The sequence below is a fragment of the Nipponia nippon genome, unplaced genomic scaffold, assembly GCF_047370975.1.
Source record: "Nipponia nippon isolate SJK-2023a ecotype South Korea unplaced genomic scaffold, ASM4737097v1 scaffold_31, whole genome shotgun sequence".
NCBI classification, from domain to species: Eukaryota; Metazoa; Chordata; class Aves; order Pelecaniformes; family Threskiornithidae; genus Nipponia; species Nipponia nippon.
In genome coordinates, this window is record NW_028262349.1 from 4,824,738 (window position 1) to 4,845,091 (window position 20,354).

A 20,354-nucleotide genomic window follows, 5' to 3' on the forward strand; every position below is an offset into this window, starting at 1 on the left:
GTGGTCCGTAGCCCCAGGGGACAGGGGCAGCTCCCTGCACTGACACCGGCTCCCCGCTCTGATGCCCCAGCCCTGCAAAAACCTCCCCTCGTTCCAAGTGCCCACATCTTTCTGTTTATTCCTAATTCAGGCTCCCCTGGGACAGGGTTACTGGTGCCTTTTGTGGGTACGTGGTTTTTCCTTCTCTCCCCCTGAAGCCTGGAGCGTGGCCAAGCTCTGTTCACTGTTTCGTGGTAGGACCAATAAAACTCGGGCTCTGCAAATGGCTCCCGTTGCACAGCTCGTTTCATGGAGCAGTTAAGCTGTTTAACCCCAGCTGGAATTGCACGTCTCGGTCTTCTGTTAGCCTTTCGACAGCCCCGTGAAATAAGGCAGGACGTTTGACAACACGAACGCAAACCCGGCCGTGCAGAGCTTCCCTTCCCCTCCTTGCAAAATGGCCCACGTGCAATTTTCCAAGCCCCATTTTAATTTCCCGGGGTCAATCCTGCACCGCGCCGGGGAGTTCCATTCCACATGACAGAGCAGCATCTGTCCTTTCCATCTGTCCCAGCAGCTCCCTGGGCCAAATCTCTCCAGGGGTGCTCCGGCTGCCGTTGCCACAACAACAAAATGATGCAACAGTTTCCTTTCGGGATGCAGAAGTGACGTTAACACCGGGGACCATGTCTATCCCCATGGGTGCTGCGGCTGCCTCGGCACTTTTTGGCCCAGGGGGATGCTCAGGGTGGCACGGCCAGCCAGGAGGTCCCCCATCAGGAGCCAGCATGGGCTGACTGGGGCTGACGGGACACGACTCCGTCCTAGCTCTCTCCTTCACGCAGCAAACACCAGCTCCCGTGCATGCACCAGGGCATTGCTGAGCCCGTCCCCTCCTGCTGCCCTTCCCCGTGCACCGCCCTGGCTGCAAGCTGTCCCCGCCGTCCCCCTGGTCCCCATCCTCTCAGGCTGCAGTATCCCCACCAAGCTTTCCCCTTTCCTCTGCTTTAGGGCAGATCCACGCTCCCAGTATTGAGGGATTTGTCCCACAGCCCCGGGATCCTGCTCCGGCACGGGATCACGGCCGGGCTGGGCTGGGCGCTGGGAGGACGGGGAGGAGGGAAACTTCTACCGCTCCTATCAACCTCCTCCGGGCTCTGTGCCTCCGCGCTGGGCAGCCCAAAGGAAGGCACCCCCGAACTGGAGCCGTGCTCTGGCTCCATGCTCGCAGGCTGCTGCCGGCCACGTGGGCTTGCCTGCGTGCCGGTGAGTTGCCGCGCAGTGGCACCGGGGCCCGGCCAGGAGCTGGGCTGTGGCAGGACACGGGGGGCAAGAGCGGCCGGCTGCCCCCAGGGCTGCTGCCCTGCAGAGGTGGGAGATTAACCCAGGGGGTGAGCGGTGGCACGGCCGCGCATCCTGGGAAAGCCCAAACCCGGCTGGGCTGGGGTTAAAACCCCAAAGGGGTTTCCCTCGCTGTGGAGGGCAATGTGTAGGCACAAAATGGTGGCTCTCCCCTCCACTCTGAGCCCAGGACTCTCCGGCACGTGCAGCCCCCGAAATCTGGGGACCAGGCATCTCCCGGGGGTGTGCGTGCACCCGTTCACACCCACTTGCTCAGTTGTTCCTGGAAAACCCGGCTCTGCCTGGGTGCTGGCACAGCCGAGGCCGACCAGGCATCATGGAGCTGGACCGGGAGCTGCTGAGCCCCCCGGCACAGCCTGGAGCTGGGGAATGCCATCCCGGCTCCCTCCCGCCCTGCCTGGGAGGTTTCTGTCCAAGCTCTGCTTTGCCAGGGAAAACCAACCCCAGTTTCCTCCTTTTAGGTGCTGCTGGAGCTTGAACCGCCCAGCGCCACGGCCCTGACGTTGGTTAGCAAACGCCACGCTGCTGGGGAGCTCCTGGAGCTCCGGGATCCATGCGGGGACCCTCTGCCCTGCCCCGGCCCCCAGCACAGCCGTGACCCCGCACGGGGACGGTGAGGCCAGCCCAGGTCCCGCAGGAGGTCCCCACAGCTGCCTCCCACCTCGGTCGCCCATTTTCACCCCCAGCTCTTGGGGTTTGCAAGCTCGGAGCTGGCTCAAGCAGTTGGGCAGCTTCTGTCCCCAAGGCGCCTCTTGGCCGGGCCCGGCACCCCCTGCCCTCCCTGCCCGCACCGCAGAAGGCAGCCGGGTCTGGGGGCGCCCAGCACTGAGCTTTCCGCAGGGTCCAGAGGACTCTCCCCAGCCTCCAGCTTGCCGGGCCGTGCCCGCTCCAGCCTGGCATCGTTTGCAACCAATTCCAAGCAAGGAATTAGATGCAGTATTTTTGAGCACAAGGCCGCGGTATTTAATCCTCAGGCTCCATCCTGCTCCGGGATGGCACCGTCCCTGCTGCGTCCGGCTCTGTGCCCCCATTTCAGAGGGGACCATGGGGGAACAAAGGCGCTGGGAGGGTTGGAGGCAACGGGGCCGTGCCAGCTGCATGTGCAGCGCGGTGCCAGACCTGAGTCGCCCGCCGCGGGGCCCGGAGCAGCGGAAAGCAGCCGTGGCGCATGCAGCCGCCTGAATGGGTCCCTTGTCCCCGCAGCGCCGTCTGGCCGGGTGCCCCGCTCGGTGCCTGGCCCACGGGGACACCAGCTGCCCCCGCGCCCCACCCCACAGCTCACCCATCACCCAACGCAGGGCACCCATCACCCACACCCTAACATGGATGACCCAAACATGGGGCACCCATCACCCCCACCCAGACCCAGCTCACCCATCACCCAAACTTGGGGCACCCATCACCCCAACATGGGGCACCCATCACCCCAACATGGGGCTCGCAGCTCCCGCACCCAAACGCGGGTCCCCCGACGCGGGTCCCCCCCGCCCGGGCCCGCCCTGTCCCCGCTCCCGCCCGGGCCGCCGGCGCCACCTCGCGGGGGCCGAGCGGGAGGCGGCGGAGCGCAGCGACGGGCAGGGACGGGCAGGGACCGGCAGGGGCGGGCAGGGACCGGCAGGGATGGGCAGGGGCGGGCAGGGCGGGTGGGGGCTGTGCCGGGGCAACACGGGCACCCCGACACGGGCATCCCAAGACAGGGCACCCGGGCACGGGGCACCCCAGCATGGGCACCCCAAAACAGGCAGCCCACCACGGGCACCCCGGCACAGGGCACCTTGACACGGGCACCCCAATATGGGCACCCCGGCACGGGCATCCCGGCAAGGGCACCCCCAACGCGGGCACCCCAATATGGGCACCCGGGCATGGGGCACCCCAGTATGGGCACCCAAAAATGGGCACCCCACCACCAGCACCCTGGCACAGGGCACCCTCAGCACGGGCACCCCAATATGGGCACCCGGGCATGGGGCACCATAGCATGGGCACCCAAAAACGGCCACTCCACCATGAGCACCCTGGCACAGGGCACCTTGACACGGACACCCCAATATAGGCACGCCAGCACAGGGCACCTTGATATGGGCACCCCAATATGGGCACCCCGGCACAGGCATCCCGGCAAGGGCACCTCAACATGGGCACCCCAAGGCAGGGCACCCCAATATGGGCACCCAGGCATGGGGCATCACAGCATGGGCACCCCAAAATGGGCGCTCCACCACAGGCATCCTGTGATGGGCACCTCTGCATGGGGACCGCAACATGGGGCACCCCAATATGGGCACCCTGGCACAAGTGCTCCAACACTGGCACCCCAGCATGGTCACCTGGGGACAGGGCACCCTGACGCAGGCACCCCAGTATGGTCACTCCAACACGGGCACCCCGTCAAGGACACCCCAACATGAGGCACCCCAGCAAAGTCACCCGAACACAGGCACACCATCACAGGCATCCCATCGTGAGCATCCCGTCGTGGGCACCCCAACATGAGGCACCTCAATATGGGTACTGCAGCACAGTCACCCTAACACTAGCACAGGCACCCCAACATGGGCACCCATCACCCCAGCTCAGGCACCCATTGCCCCGGTTGTGCCGGAGCCAGCACTGAGGGGCAGGGACGTGCCGCAGGGCAGCGGCACCGCGAGACCCGGCACCCGACAGTGCCGGCTGCGCTCAGGCTGCCGCAGCCCCTGGCCTTGGCCGGGCGCTGGGCGAACCCTGTTCGCCTCTGCCCCCCATTTGGGGCCGGGACGGTGGAGGTACATGGCCCTGGGACTGGTGACGCTGGGCCTGGCCAGTCCAGCATCACGGTCCTGAGGTCGCTCCCGTGCCGCAGCGGCTGCTGGAGCCCAGCCTGAGGCCAGGTTTTGTAGAAAATCCTGGGTTTGCCCCTGGAGGCTGAATAGCACCGATTTCATGTTTCTTTCCTCCCCATCAGTTTACACAAAAATAGCAATTAAGGTAACGCAAGCCAAACCTCGTTACACTTCATTGGGACAGAGTCTGGGCAGCAACACCCACGGAGCGCTCCGAGTGCCGGGACAGGGGAGCCCCGCAAGACAGCGAGAAAACTCACGGAAGCACTGCCTTTGGGGACAGAGCAGGATCGGGCCCTGAACTGGGCAGCTCAGGTCCAGCTCCATCAGGGACGCGGTGGCCGGGCTTGTGTTTTCCCCCTGACAGAAACTGGGACGCGGTGGCGGATGGCGAGAGCTCTCCCACGGCACAGCATCCCTTAGGGCCGCTCGCTGCCAGCGGCAGGAGGAGACGCAGCTGCAGTTCCTTCCCCAAGAAAGCCTGTGAAATTACAACAGCAAAAACAGGAGGTGGCGTTATTTATTTAAAAAAAATAAATCTGAGCTGCAAAAGCCATAAGAGACAAGAAGCTGGGAATTTTAAGGGCTTTAGATATTACCTATGGCAATGATTAGGGTTAGAGCCACGCTCTTAATTAAGGGTGATCATAAGGGTATTTCAAACCCTCCAGCGTTTGGAAGGAGAGTAAAAAAGTCCTTACCGCCCCAAATTTTTAAGGCTGAACCAAGTCAGACCACCCCAGGAGGAGAAATCCTTGGAAGCTCAGTCTGGAGGGATCAAGTCCTGGGTCTAAATTCGTCTGTAGGAGTCTTCCCCCACGTGCTCGGTCCCCGGCCCCCTGCTCCCGGGTGCTGCTGCGGCTCCCCCCTGCCCAGCTCCCACCCTGCAGCGCAGGGTTCGTTGCAGGGGGGGGGCAGTTCGTTGCGGGTTTGCATCTCCCAGCTTGGGCTTCCACGCCTGGCTCTGTCCTGCAGGTGTGATGATGTGATGGTGTGACGATGTGATGGTGTGACGGTGTGATGGTGCGACGGTGTGATGATGTCACGGGGTGACGGTGTGATGGTGTGTGGGCCTGGGCTCCAACAGAGCCACTAAAATGGTCTGGGCTAAAACCAGGGCTTTTTGCGAGGTTTTTGGCCGAGCCGCTTGGAGAGCGGCACTGGCACGCCAGCAGAGGCAGGGGCACGGCCGCAGGGGACGGTGGCAGCGCGGGTGGGCACGGCTGCCCCTTCCCAACCCACCACCTCGTCCAAGGTACCTGGACGTCAGCCGTACCTCGAGGACTCGTATGAACGTAACTCTTACCCTTTGACTTTTTCCCTTAAAAAGGGAAACCTAATGCGTAGGAGCTGATGGCCATCGCTATTTCTGAATAAAACAAAAACAAACCCATGGGCTCCGTTCTTCTGCCAGGGTCCAACAAAAACAAGCTGTAAGTCAGAATCTGAAGACAGAGAACAAAGGGGAAAAACACTGGAAGCAAACAGAAATCCTTTTCCTTCCCCCTGTCGCAGAGCGGCTCAAAAGCCCAAGCAGATCTTGGCAAGGTCACATCTCCTTTTTGCCTGCAAGCTGTTTTCCGTTTATTCCTCTCCTTTCCCAGATGCTGGAATCCTGCTCTGGAGAGGAAGGTGGGGTGGGAAAGCGGCTCCTCTACATTTTCTTTTCTCTCTCCTGTTCCAGGGCACTGCCCACCCGCAGTGGGACACGTCGCCCCCAGGGCGGACGTGTGTACAGGGGTGATGCGGGTGGTCAGCACGTGGGCAGAGGATGAGCTGCGGCCGTAGGAAAGCTGAGCCGCTGCCAGCTCTGTGCCTGCACGCGTGGTGCTGCCCGTGAGGCTCCGTGTCCGCCTGCACCCATCACCCGTCACCGTCACCCGTCACCCATCACCCAGAGCAGCTCTCCCACGCTGGCACTTGTCACCTGGGGAAATGGGTGATGGTATTCATAGAATCATAGAATTGTTTAGGTTGGAAAAGACCCTTAAGATCACCAAGTCCAACCGCTAACCCAGCGCTGCCAAGGCCACCACCAAACCATGTCCCCAGGCACCACGTCTGCCCCGGCTTTTAAATCCCCCCAGGGGTGGGGACTCAGCCCCTGCCCTGGGCAGCCTGGGCCAGGGCCTGACAGCCCTTTGGGGAAGAAGTTTTTCCCAATACCCAACCCAAAGCTGCCCTGGCGCAGCTTGAGGCCGTTCCCTCTCGTCCCATCGCTTGTTCCTGGGGAGAAGAGACCGACCCCCCCGGCTCCAGCCTCCTTTCAGGCCGTTGCAGAGAGCGATGAGGGCTCCCCTCAGCCTCCTCTTCTCCAGGCTGAGCCCCCCCAGCTCCCCCAGCCGCTCCTCCCCAGCCTTGGGCTCCAGCCCCTGCCCCAGCCTCGCTGCCCTGCTCTGGCCACGCTCCAGCCCCTCCGTGTCCTTCTTGGGGTGAGGGGCCCAGCGCTGAGCACAACATTCGAGGGGCGGCCTCACCAGTGCCCAGCACAGGGGGACCATCCCTGCCCTGCTCCTGCTGGCCACGCTGTTCCTGATACAAGCCAGGATGCCACTGGCCCCCTTGGCCACCTGGGCACACTGCTGGCTCATGTTCAGCCGCTGTCGACCACCACCCCCAGGCCCTTTCCCGCCAGGCAGCTCCCAGCCGCTCCTCCCCACGCCTGCAGCGGTGCCTGGGGTTGTTGTGCCCCCAGTGCAGGACCCGGCCCTGAGCCTTGTTGCCCCTCACCCCGTGGCCTGGGCCCATCGCCCCAGCCTGGCCAGGGCCCTCTGCAGAGCCTCCCTGCCCCCCAGCAGATCGATGCTCCCGCCCAGCTGGGTGTCAGCTGCAAACTGACTGGAGGGCTCGATGCCCTCGTCCAGACCGTTGATAAAGACATTGAACCGAACCGGGCCCGGGAGGGTTCATGAGGCCGCCTAGGTCCCCACGAGCGTTAGTGACTGCAAGCGGCCTCGGAGGCTGGCGCTTGCTCCCCGTGGAGCTGCGTCCCCACGAGGAACAGGGCCAAAACTTGGCGCCACCGGTTGTGCAGCCATTAAAGACACCCACGGGGAGGGGGAGAGGCCGCAGCCCCCCGCGCCCGCAGGGACCCCGGCCCGCGCCGGGCCCCGCCGCCCCCACGCTCCCCCCACGCTCCCCCCCCGCCACGTGGGACCGGCGGGGGCGGGGCCAGGCGGAGGTAGGCGGGGCGTATGGGGGCGGGGTTATCTGTTGCAGTGATGCGGTGTCGCTGGCAGGCGGGGTGGGCGTGGCCTGGCGCGGAATGGGCGGGGCCGGAGAGCGGAGGGGCGGACGGGGGCGTGGTTAGGCGGGCGGGGGCGGAGCCGAGCCCTCAGCTGACCGGCCGCCATTTTGTCAGGCCGAGCGGAACCCGGAGTTGGGGCTTGCGGCCGCCGGGGCCGCCGCTGCCGCCCGCCCGCCCGCCCGCCCTGTGCCGCGCCGCAACGCGCCGCGCCGGGGGCGAGCACCGTCCGCGCCCCCCGCCCGGGATGTGAGCGGCCCGGGTCGGCTGGTCTCACCCGGCTCTAGCAGTAGCAGGAGCCGCGGCGGCCTCCCCCCTCGTCCCGGCTGGGCCCGGCCCCTCAGCCCCGAGCGCAGGCCCCGCGGCCCGGCCCCGCCGCCGCCATGGCGCTGAAGATGGTGAAGGGCAGCATCGACCGCATGTTTGACAAGAACCTGCAGGACCTGGTGCGCGGAATCCGCAACCATAAGGAGGACGAGGTGAGCGGACCCGGCCCCCGCCGCGGAGGGGCTGCCGGCTCCCCTCGGCGGGCCCCGGCCTGGCCCGTTCCCCTTCGCTCCGGCCTGGGCTGGCTCCCCGCATCCCTCCGTGCTGGCTGTCACCCGTTTCCCAGTCAGGTCCTGCACCTCCGGGGGGTCGGGGAAGGGGGGGAGCCCGCCTCCACCCCGCTCCCCTCAGGGGAGGCTGCGCCAGGCCCAGAAGCAGCCGGGTGCCTTGGCCACCCTGGAAAAGGGGATGTTGTTTTGGGGAAGGTGGAAGCAGGAATCAAAATGAGGAAGACGATGGTGGGGTGTAGGCCAGAAGGGAAGGACTGTGGGAGAATAAGAAAGCGTTAGGGGAGCAGTGAGTTGAAAAGAAGGATGAGGGAGGGTCACGCTTGGTACTCGCTTTCCCATTTAGTGTCTTATTGTGGTGTCGAAATCCCTGATATATAGATAAGAAAATAGAGGAATTCCTTCCTGTTGCACTATGGTCAGCTACTGTAGTCAACTATACATTCTTCATTGTGAAGCTGATATACAGGAAAGCCGAGTTCAGTCATAATTCAGCTTTCAAATTATTCATGTTGAATACCACCTGACTGAAATGTGTTTTTCTTGTTTCAGAGCTTTTGTAGGCAGATAGCAATTGGATGTGTTGGCCTGTTATTCTCTTTTGTATTAGAGGCACGTGATCAGGAAATTAGTATAGGTGAACTAATTAGTCATCAAGAACATGTTATGTGAGACTTTCCACGTTGAAGTGTCACATGTTAATTGGGAAGTAACGGACACAAAGGATATCATTTATGTTCATCTTCAAGTAAGCAGTCATGACCTTAGAAGCTTTCTTATGAATGGTCTAACAGTTATGCTTTGCTGGAACATCAGTGAGCTGCTGCGGAATTAGTGACAGGCTAAAAATATTTGTAGACTACAATGTGTCTTCATATGAGTATAATATCCAAATGGTATCAGCTATGAAAAGTATCTGGAAAAGTTGTAAACGTGTAACTAAGTGAAATAATTAATTTGGAAAACTGTGATCTTCATTACTGGTACTGTTGGACTGAAACACAAAACACAACTTCCAAAACCACTTGAATGTTCAAATGGCTTTTAAGCCTGTTGTGCACAGGACAAGGTGTTACTTATTAGTGATGATACCTGGGGAACTTAGGTTTTTATTCTAGTATACATTAAGTTTATGGGTATTGATTTGCTGACAGAGGAAGATAAGTGTGCAGTGCCCCCCAAAGCATGGGAAACTACATGGCAAAGTGGAAACAGCCTGTTTATGTGGACACTTAATGTGTTCGACTCAAAGCTGGAAAAGGTGAACGCTATTTCTATGGAGCACTTCCCCATAGTGTGCGTAGGCCCGCTTTGTGTGTTATGCTGCTTTTAGTAAATATGCTTTATTCTTTTGTGCATAGGACAGAGAATGTTTCATCAACTATCAAACCTCTGAGGATCCCCCTGATGAAGGTCCAGGCCTTTGTGGCACCAGTCCTTTTTGAGGAGGATTGAACGTACCGTTCTCATTTCTAAAATAATTTTGTGACAAATAGCTCCTTTTCGAGGACTTCATAAAGAGCACAAGTGCTGTTGCACAGTCAGGATTAACAGGTTCCTGTGCATCATAAGCCCTACTGAGTTTGTTCTTAGCCTGTGACAAGAAAGAGTTAAAATGCATTGGCTTTGATCTCCTTTGGAGTTAGGAAAAAATACTCAGGCAATTTTGTAGGGCTCTGGATTTGAAGGAAGTTGTTATACAGGTATACACACACACTGGGAACCAGTGAGGTCAAAGCGGATGCGTTATCTCTTGCTGCAAGTAAGAGGCTGATGTCCATCACAATAGTTGGACTGTAGCGTGATAGTATTTTAAACGATGGTAGCTCTTTAGTTTGAAATACAAGTTGTGAGATTATTTTAAAATAGATGACTGCAGGGATAGTTCCTTTTTATATCCTCATGCGCACAGCAACAATTAAAACCTGAACTTCAGGCTGTGTTCAGCTGATCAGTAGACATTGCATTGATGAAAAGTGTGTCTTCTGTAGCATAGACTGTTTTCGGAATCCTTCAAAGATTTTGCTTAATTACATAGAGCAGCTGCAAACAGCGCAGGACTGTTCCTTTTTCTAGATCAGCTAGCTGAAGAGTGCTGTAAACCTTCTGTTATTAAGATGCTGGGTGTTGATTCAGTGCTTCCCAGGCAATGGTCATGGATGTTTTCTAGTTTTCAGGTGATGTTACAAAATCAGAATAGTATTTTAGAGGAAGTAGCTGCAAAAATTCTTCCTTCTTTTCTTACAGTGCTTCCATTGTTCATTGTATCTACTAAGCGTTGCTCCATTACTCGATGTAGTTGTTAAACGAACATTTGTGTGTCTCAAGATAAGTGTCTAAGCTTAAGACGCACACTTTGTCCTGTTCAGAAGAGCAAATTTGTTTAAAATAAACAGCAGTGTGCTTTGGTGGCAAGGATATTAGCTGTTGATCTCAGCTCAACAAGAATTACTCTATGAAGGAGATGTCTCTGGAAAGGAGGTACTGTGGTTGTTAAATAAAAATTACTTGGAAAGAATGGAAGGCATGATTATTGCTTTGACTTCCAATTTAGTTATGCTTTTTGCAGAAGGTTAATTTCTGTTGTGTCCGTTGGTTCTTGTCTTTGGGAATTTAATCGTATGGGAATTCTGCCATCACTTTTTCCGTCATCTTTCTAGGCAGTCTCTCCTGGTAGACAGGGTATAGTAAGATTTATTCCTTTCCAGTTCCTCCACAGGTACCATCACAAGCGAGTGTATCTGGTATTTCGCTGACGCATCGAGGATGTGTTTGTAGTGCAGGACGCGCCAAATGGTTGTCACCTCGGTTCAGACGTGGGTTTCTCAGTACAACTTTTCAACAGACCTGCTGCATTCTTGCTTGATGGTTTTATGTTCATCCTGTATTGCTGGGACTCTTAAGCACGTGCCCCAGGGCTTGTTGTGAAGTAACTGGAGAGCCATGAGCTCTTTACCAATACATTTTAAGTGTCCTCATCAGCTCACTAGAGGAACTGAGAGGGTACTGGAGGCTGCCTGGCACTTTAGCTTGCATCCTTGCTGCAGAGTGCTTAATTACCTGTCAGAGGCCATTTTCATTTTAATTTCTGGTCTGTATCCAAAGCTGACCCATTTATTTTGAGTTTAAAACACTGAAACCGAAGCGATGGCCGCCTGTAAGGATGAGAGGTAAGGGACAGGAGTTAGTTAACACAGTCACTTTTCTGTGCAGACATACTCTGTCCAATTTCCAGTCTTCCGGGGAAATTGGAGCTGCATCATCCTTCTGCAGAGTAAACGCTAGTGTGGAAGGAATGAGGTGGCATAACAGCATTAGGTCTTTTCCTAGTTTGACGTGTTGTGTTTGCTTTTCAACAGTCTGTACAGATGCTTTAATCCCTGCGGTGTTTCCCAGCTCAGAGATTGAGGGAAAGCCAAACCTGCAAGAAAGACTTGATCCTGTTCCATTCTCCCCTGACATTCACTTCTAATATCTCATTCTCTCTCTTTCATTTGGAAAATGAATCCTTTTGGTAATGAAAGCAGCAAGTCTTTCACCCGTTGTTAGGTGGTTTTGTACGCTATGGAATAACTTCTCCCACTTTCTGCCTGCTTTTTATGGATGTGCTACCCAGCATGCTCAAGAGGGGAATGGCTTGTACGATAGCCTGTTAAAAGTGTAATGGATTTTTTCCCAAGATGTTCCAAGCCGAGAAATGACTTCTGTTTAGGGATGTTCTCCTGAATGTGAAATAAAGGAAGGGATAATCCTTTGCTATTTTGCTCTTGCACAGTGTTTTGCATTTGCAGTTAAGTTTGTTCTTCCCAACAAGGAAGCTGCTGTCAGATGCAATGGTGAGAGGTTCTTTTATAAACCTGAAATGACAGAGTAACAGAAACAGAGATGTTAAATGGGTGGTGCTTTGTCCTGTTCAGACCATGGCCCTCTGTGTTTCAAGCGTCTTTGATTTACTGGAGGACACTTAAGGAGGCAGAAGGGGTTAAAGTCCTGCATGAAATGTCTGTGCACTTCTCTCATAACTTGGGAAAATTGCCTCCCTCTTCTTTCAGAGAATCTGCTGCTTGTGTGCCAGGATTAGCACTTTATGTTTTTGGTAATCAGTACTTTCAGGAAATAAGCGTGTTAAAAAAAAAAAAAATCACATTTTCTTGTGTGTAGTGTTCGGCGATAAGTATCTCGTTGCTGGCTTACACTTAAGTTGTTTTGTACAGAAGCAAGCTGGAGGAGCAAAAGGAGCAATCAGTGTTTCTGGTTGGAAAAAATAAAAATTAATTTCAGTTGATAATAACGAGATGTGTGTTGAGGGTCCGTGCTGTGAAATATGTATTTCACTGCTCGGAAAGATGGGGCTTACCAAACTGGCAGCACATTCTCACTTCTTAGTGACCATTACCTAAGCACAGTGGACTTGTATTGTTAAAAAAACTTTTCCTCTAAATATAGGGCTGCTGCGCTTGACTGCACACTTCCAGCTACTTCTCTGACACATTTTCAGATGAAATGATGGTGTAAGGAGTTTTGAGGAATCTTTTAACATTACAAAAGTCTCTTGGGCACAGCCTGTCATCAGTGAGGCTGAAGACCATCTAGTGCTATGGTCTTTTGACGGCTTGGCCTCTAGCCACTATAGCAGTGTTAGTACCTAATGGTAAAGGATACGGGATGGAACATAACAGGGGAATTTTGAGGAATGCTAAAAAGCTTGTTGGTGCCCAAGTCTGAAAAAACAGCCCAACGGATAGGCAGCGTGCAGTTCATTGATGACAGGCAGCTCTTTCAGTCACTGACGCTCGATCAGTTACTGCTTGTCATATGTGTGTTAATATCTTTGAAGGGAGCTCATTATTCCACCACTTTCAAGTGGATCTAGAGTTGCTATTGTTAATTCTTTGAGCGCGTGAATCACTGGAAAAGACAAAGTCGGAAATAGCAACAATACACAAAAGAGGGTTGGATAAGGACCTCGCACCAATTGGTGAAAAAAGCAGACTAGTAGTGGCCTCCGAGGTAGCAAGGCCCAGTGTAACAGTGTCCCTGCCCTAGCTGCTGTGTCACGGAAAATAAAGGGCCTGGAGCTGTGGAGCACGAGCCAAGACGCTGGCTTTTTCTTGCGTGATTAGAAGCAGAGAGCAGCTGAGGCTTTGCATTAGCGCTGCCTTTCATTAGCTTCTTGCTTTCTCCTGTGTTAAATATTACTTAATCGACTGTGGCATAAGTCAGGCTAATCGCTTTGTTCCCAGTGCAGATCCTTTTGTAGCTGTCTCTTCTGAGGGTTTGAAATGCTCCAGATAGATCGCTTTCTTACACATTTAGGTAAAAATTCTGCCTCGGCAGGTCCAGGGGAGAGGAGGAGCTTTCTGGTACCTCGTCCTAAGAAATGGAGTGGCCCACACACCGCACCTTTTGTGAGGCCAGTGGAAGAATGGCCAGAAAAATCCAAGTAGAATAAAGATACTAACTGCATATCTCTACTCTGGTCATCTTCAGAGAGTTGTTTATTTGATGCTTTTTGATGCAGCTCTTTTTGTCCCAGTGCTGAGTGTGGAAAATGGGGCCTTTTGTGATTTCCTCTAATGTCGTCAGTGTCCACAAAAGGGACTGAAAAGCCTCATCCTCTACGATGTGGGTTAGTGAATGTATTTGGTGCACAAAGAATACCTTTAGGTTTTTCACTTAGAAGTGTTCTTTGGTAGCGTGTCCCACTTCTGGTGTGATACGAAGGGCAGCAAGAGAAGCATTGAACGACATGCATCAGGAAGACCGAGTCATGGGACCAGTTACAAAGAAGCATTTGTGTGCCTTAGGTTATTAAAAAAACCTGATTGTTCATGCTGAATAATAGAAATGCTTCATAATCTAAAGGGGAGTCTGCTTAAATCCAGGTGGCAGGAAGTATAAAGATATTTGAGTAAGGTAAAAGGTGCAGAAAATAACATGGTTACTCGTGGCGTTAGTAGCTTGTAAAGGTGGTTGAGTTTTTTTTTAATAAGAAGCGTATGTTCAAAATAACTGACAATCCTCACGAGTCCTGTTGGATACTGAAGTGTAGCTGGGCGTGAAAAAATGTTTGGTTCATACCGGCTTACCTCCTCAGTCGCTGGCCGGTAGGCTGATCCAACGGCGTTTGGAGACCGTGTAGCTGAGCACTGGTTTTTGTATTAGCTGTTTCCTTTTTATCGTTGTTTATTTTATGACCTCGATGTTCAAACCTGGTAGCTTTTGCTGAGAGGGTTCATATGTTAAAAGGTGCATAAAGGGAAGCAGGCATCAATGTGGGTGCGTTGAAACTTTCTTCCGGTGGGTTCAATCTTCGTGGCAAATTCGGGCTGCATAAAATATATCACTTCTAGCTGTCGCGATGTGACTAAGCTTCAGCTATGAGGATTGTAAGTTTGTTTAGAGCGAGTGGCGTGATTGTACAGCAGGGAGTAGGTGAGCAAATCTACTTCAATTACACAAATATTTGTACTGAATTTAAGAAGTCAGTGATGGCCACGAACCATCTTTTTCTTCATTGTCCTTCTTACCTTTCCATACCTGAGAAGTACTCGTAGCTTTGCATAAATCAGTGTTACATCTCTGTAATATTTTCAGTGTTACATGTTTATTAATACATCATTAAGCATATTTTTTTGGTGGTATTTCCATCTGAACTAAAGCTGAGTCTTGGAAACAATAGCTACTTTAGCTCCTTAGAAGGCAGCGACTGTTTCCTATGCGTACAACAAAATGCGTGCTTATAACGAAGCCTACCTTTATCAAAGCCTGAAATTGTGCACAGGAATATGTCTGGAACTAGCAAATGGAAAAATCTATTGTAAAAGTACTTGCACAGCTTTTTGCATAGTAATGTAAAAATAGAAGTTTGAGTACATCTTGTGTTTGCAGGGCTAAGCACTTTCATCTGACACATCGCTCTGGTCTTAAAAGTTGTCTGCTCAGGTATGATGTAGACAGCACGGGCCCCTGAGGATTGTTTAATTGCCGTGCAATTAATTTAACAAATACCGTGATCAGACTGGAGACACTTATATTAAGGGACTGATCAGACTGGAGAGATACCAAGGGACATCTCTAGAGCCTTGCTGCTGATATGCGCGTCCTGATTTAGGTAGGGCTGGTTTGGGTTTTGCTATCTAGTACCCACTTAATTGTTGGCATCTCAGAGTAGCCCGCCTAGGGAGGTGGCCCAGGGTGGCTCGCGTAGCTGTGCTCCAGCTTCCTGCATAGGTGCTCTTTTGTGTGAAATACTTCAATTATCTTTGGGTAAACCGCCAAAAAGGTTTACCCAAAGTCTCCGTGGGAGGCCTCCAGAACACCCTGGTTCTCGGAGAGATGCCGCCGGTGCTGCGGTGCTCAGCGTGTCTGGGGCAGCGTCGTCGTCTTGGTGCACGTGTTGGCCTGGGTCTCGCTCGGAGTCACTTTGGACAAGCAGCTGCAGCCCTACAGCTGTTTCTTTTCTGAAATCCAATCCTTCTGTGTTACGTACCCCCTCGGAAGAGCGTATGTGGTTTTCTACAGTGCCTTGTGGCGCTGTGGTGGTTTGGGGTTGTTTAGTATCTGCTCTGAAACTGGTAGGTGTACACTGCTTGCTTAGCATCTCTCTGGATTTTTAAAATAAGGTTCAAAGGGTTTTATGCATTTATGAATCAATTTAGGATAGATGGATGCATGACACTGAATTTCAGTTGGTATGTATAATTTCAGTAAACATTAAGAAAAGAAAAAAAGTGTAACTTTTCGCATTCCTCCATCAGTGTCATTTGGCCAAGGAGTCTTGCTATCTCGCTTTGCTTGTAATAGCCAAGGGGGCAGTGGATAATGCATCATGTTTCCAGTAAATAATATAGGAGAAGATTGCTGCAAATGAACTGGCAAAGGTTCGCCTCCGCATCTCCAGTGTTCATCGCTGATGAGAACAGTACGTTGGTCTAGGATCTTAAGGCTACCTGCAAGATGAGTGAAGAAATCCCTGGAAAGCTAGGTGGCAAAGGCAAACTAAGACATGTTAAAACACATATAGCAATACTGTTTATCAGCAGCTGAGTGAAAGATAAGCTTGGCTTTTTCAAAACACATTTCGAGTTGTAACATGTTTTCTGAGCTCTTTGTTGCATCCGACTACCCTCTGCACTGTTTTATTTCGGCTGCTGCAAACCAAAACGCACAGGAACGCTGTGCAGTTTCTCAGTTATTGCTTATATTCTGTTCCATGCTGATCCAATTTGCCCGGGTTATGGTTTTAGTGAAGCTAGTTGTGAGATAGCATATGCCTTGGAATTCTCTTTCTGTCCGGCCATGGAGTAGTCTCAACAAAGGATCCTGTAACTTAACCTCAAATAGCTTTTTCTACAGTATTTAAACAATGTAATATTTTTAGTTATGCATGACAGAAGTTAACATCTACTACGCTTATCTCTAGCACTGCGTCTGAGTGGAAAGGAGCATGTTTCACTTTTTTATGCTCTTGTCTGTTACTTCAGTTGATTTATTCTGTGCTGTCATGGTACGGTGCTTGTTTCAGGTACTGTAGTCAATTATAGGTGTATAAATTCTGTTTGACTAGTTCACTGGTGGTGTTTGATGTGAAGTACTGCTTTTGGGGGTTTTGGTAGAAGCTCGGCAAGTGATCCATATTTCTTTCCAGCCTTCTTCTGAAGTTAGGAGGTGGCAGCTGATCTGCGCTGTGGTTGTAACAGGATCTTCTGCTTGAAGCAAACAAATTCAAAAGTTGCTTCCCCCCCCCCAAGGTGTCTGTGGTGTAACTGCCTGTTGTGTTAAGCATCGTGGTCACGTCACATGGCTTGCATCCCACAGGTAGTATTTCTTAAGATTATTTAAAAAAAAGAAAAAGGAAGGGCAGTTGTTGCTCGTTTTCTGGAAGTTGGAGCAGTCTCTTCCTCATGCGAGATTGTCATGTGCTTGCGCTTAATGTGATTTCATGGGGTTAATGGCAAGCATATGTCTCAAAGCGCTACAAAAAAAGATAAATCCTACCGTGCTTAAAACAAAAGAAGTGTCATATGTTGTGCTTATTTCAGTTATTTATTTTTATGTTCTACTTATTCCAAACTTTTTCTGTTTTAGAGTGGTGTAGTTACGCATTTAGATCAGGTCATATCTTGCTTCTTGTGGTGTTCGCTGTTAATCATCCTTTCCTTAAAACACCGTATTTAACCCTGAAAGTGCAAGAGAAATAGGGACTGATGTTCACTGACATTTTGCTGTTTCATCTGGGTGGAAAACACTTGGCTGTTGCAGTAAGTGACAGGTCTGAATCTCAGATCAGCTGCAGCAGATCCAGTGGATTGAGGCTGGATCCTGACAAGGACTCTGGTGGAGGATTCTGCTGCCTTTGGTTTGCTGGACTGTAACCCAAAGTGGTAAGAATATGAGTTTGCCGTCTCTTGGTTTCAGAAGAGTATGGTTAAGAGTACAGCTTCTTTAAGACTATTGGAAATTAATAGCTTTCATGATTAAATTTAAAGGTTCTGCAGTGATATCCATCCTAATTGTTAGCGTCTTCTCATCAGCCGGTGAGTACAGCAGAGAGCGCCACGTTTCCTAGGAATGCAATTGTTCAATTAGATAAGTGATTTCTCAACTTCGCTCACATATTGCTTGAAAAAAATCTTTGTCTTTTGTGAACCTCTCTGAAATTGTCAGCAAACCCCAAATTCTGTCGTGGCCGGAGCCTGGAATAGAGTTTTAGTGTTTTTCAAAGTTAATTCAAAAAACATGGCTTGGGAAATGAAAAATCCTATAAACTGACATTTTGGCTTCTTACCATGACCCACTTCTCCGTTCCTCCCTCACTCTGTTTCAAAGGGATTGTGTCTTCGATTCTTGATACCTTCATTCTTATTTTAGCCACTCTTACTAGTTTAAATGCACATATTTTCTGGGTGAGGTCTTGGAATTCTTGAGGAATTTTGGTTTATTTTAAAAATTAGCTTGTGTATTTTGTTAATGGATATAAAAAGCTTACTGCATCTGTTTGGTGGAACACATTAAGAAGTGGCAGTTATGACTTTGTGCTGTATTCACAGCTTTGTTGAGTAATTACTGCCAACATCTGCATGCTTTACTTGGTTTATAGCTGCGCTGCTCTGAGTGTGTTTTTGTAATCTTCCTCCTTCTGAGGGATACGGCAGAGAAAACAACCACCCAAGCGGTCGCTGTAGCATTTCATTAAGGAGCCTTTTCCACGGAGTTGGGAAAGGCTCCTTTCCCACTTGGCAGCCGAGCACGAATGAAAGAGCTCCTCTCAGCTCTTTTCCCTGTGTTATCATATGCCCTTCAGCTTTTGGCCGCAGACTCGCAGCTTTGCCTGGATTGCCATCATTCTGAGGGTGTTTTTCACTTAATGGTTCTGCTTGTTCTTGACTACACCGGGAGTGAAAGGCTTCCTTATAATTGCCCCGCTTGCTCAAAGCGGTCTGTCTGGGAATGTCCAAAGGTCTATAAATATTGTGACTTAGAAGTGCTCCTCAGTTGGCTGGCCAAAATGTGTGAGCAATTGAGTAGCATCCCAGGAAGACTTCAGATAAGACTGTCACAGAATTAGGAAGGAATTAATAGTTAAGAAATATATTGATATTATAATCAATACCCTGAGCATAAATGAATTCTGAAGTATTTTCCTTTTGCATTTCTTTCTTCATGGGATCTCAAAAGCATTTTAGGAAAAACTGAGCCAGTTATATCCTGGGAAGTACTTATTTTTAATTACCACACTAGGAAATTGCTGTGTTAGAACGATTTATGTAAAAACTATCAGTGACTCAATGCTGGGAAAAGTATCCAGATTTTGTCCTGTATGTAATTTTTTTTTTTTTCTGCAAACATGTAGGCCTTGCTGAGGGACTACCATTTTTTCTTCATTGCATCAAGTGGTTGTTCTCCCTTTCACCGTCTGGTTTGGCCATCTGAATTGAACAGCTTGCAGGCTGCAGTGTGGGGCCTGAGGGTGTTTTCAGCGTGAAAATGCTTTGGTGCAGCCTCCTGTCCGTGCTTTGCAGAGGTCAGCGATTCCACTAGCCAGAGACCGGGCAAGAGCTTCGCTAACGATCCGAGCATGCGTAGTTGTTGCCTTCATGTTTCTGTAGACGGTAAATGTGGTAGGGATCCGGCTATGGTGTGGTGGTTGGGTTTCAGATTTAAGTGGGAGTCTAAAGAGATCAGTTTTCTTCATATTGCTCACTCATGACAGTGTTACTCCACAGAGATTAACAAAAAGTTAATACTTGCTGATCCTTTAAAGCTTTCTATATATAGGGTCTTTCATTCCTTGTAGTCTTTTAGGATGTGAAGTGCAGCCATTTTGGAAGGACTTCTTTCTGCTCTTAAATCCCTTATTTTAGTTTCAGATCTGATTCTGAGTTCTGTAATATACTTTTCCACCCTTTTTAAAGGAAGTTGCTCGTTATGTTAGGCTAACTGGTAGACAGCAGGTTGCCTGCAGGCCACTGGGGCCATCGAGTGTGGGAGTGTGGCTAGTGACGCGGGAGCCTGTATTCAGCTGTGCCGGGCTACACGTTATTGAACTTTTCCGTACTCCATTTTTTTCCCCTCCTGGTCACACAGTGGTTTGTGTTCAACTCCCAAGAGGTTTTCAGGAAACTTAAGCTAATGTTAAAAATAGTTTTGGGATAGATGCTGTGGGAAATTACAGTAGTGCTTGCTGGTTATGGGCATGAAGGCTGAGAACCTGCGTGTTAGTATTCTGCCCTGAGAACCAGTGCTGACCCCACTGACCAAGATGTGGCAAAGAGATACGCATGTGAAGGATTCTGTGACGCTGGTCCAGCATGCTCTTGTGTGTGCATAAAATATTTAAGGCGAGGTACAATGTATTTGCAGATCAATTGCATGTTGTATAAGTTGTTCTTTCAGCATCTCCGATCAAGTGTGTATTTTCTACTGTCAAAAGTTTTTTTCAGTTTAAAACTCAAGAGTTTAAACTTCCCGCGGGAGTTGTCTGGACCTGAATCGCTCTCGGGCAATGTGTTTAGAATCCCAAATCTTTTGCTTCCCGGGAGAAGTCACCCAGGCTTTGTTAAGCATTTGGGGGCAATGCCATCTCCAGTTTTGGCAGATGTGATCCGCTCGCCCATATCCAGGAGGACAGATGGCTATCTCTGTAGAGGAAAGGGCTCTTTGGTGTTTAGCATGCCCTCCCTTAACATGAAAATTCCCATTGCAAAGATAGCATGGCTACCCCAAATACAGGCATTTAGGAATATCTTAAATATCTTCAAGTAAATTCATTTGCCAGCTTTCTTTTGTCAGACCTTCTGAGGTGTGTTATGCTGGAGAGCAGGGCTGCTGTTTGAGGGGCCTCAACTGGCTGCAGGAAAGTCTCAAAATAACAAACGTGGTTCCACC

The 20,354-nt window shown here is 51.3% G+C and overlaps 1 protein-coding gene across 9 annotated transcripts in view; it reads left to right on the top strand.

Moving 5' to 3' along the window:
* The first annotated feature begins 7,513 nt into the window (after positions 1–7,513).
* The window catches only part of AP3D1 (adaptor related protein complex 3 subunit delta 1), a 59,056-nt gene continuing 46,215 nt past the window's right edge, over positions 7,514–20,354 (top strand). For 5 of the 9 annotated variants that reach the window (XR_015707393.1, XM_087769790.1, XM_087769788.1 and 2 more), the window contains exon 1: positions 7,515–7,889. Coding sequence is in view for 4 of the 9 variants with exons in the window: in XM_087769790.1 (XP_087625916.1) it covers positions 7,794–7,889 (96 nt within the window). In the remaining 5 variants the exon portion in view is untranslated. Of the gene's footprint in view, positions 7,890–9,325; positions 9,422–18,915; positions 19,079–20,354 lie in introns of those variants that run through there. The other 4 variants (XM_087769793.1, XM_087769791.1, XR_015707394.1 and 1 more) reach the window with 3 other exon arrangements.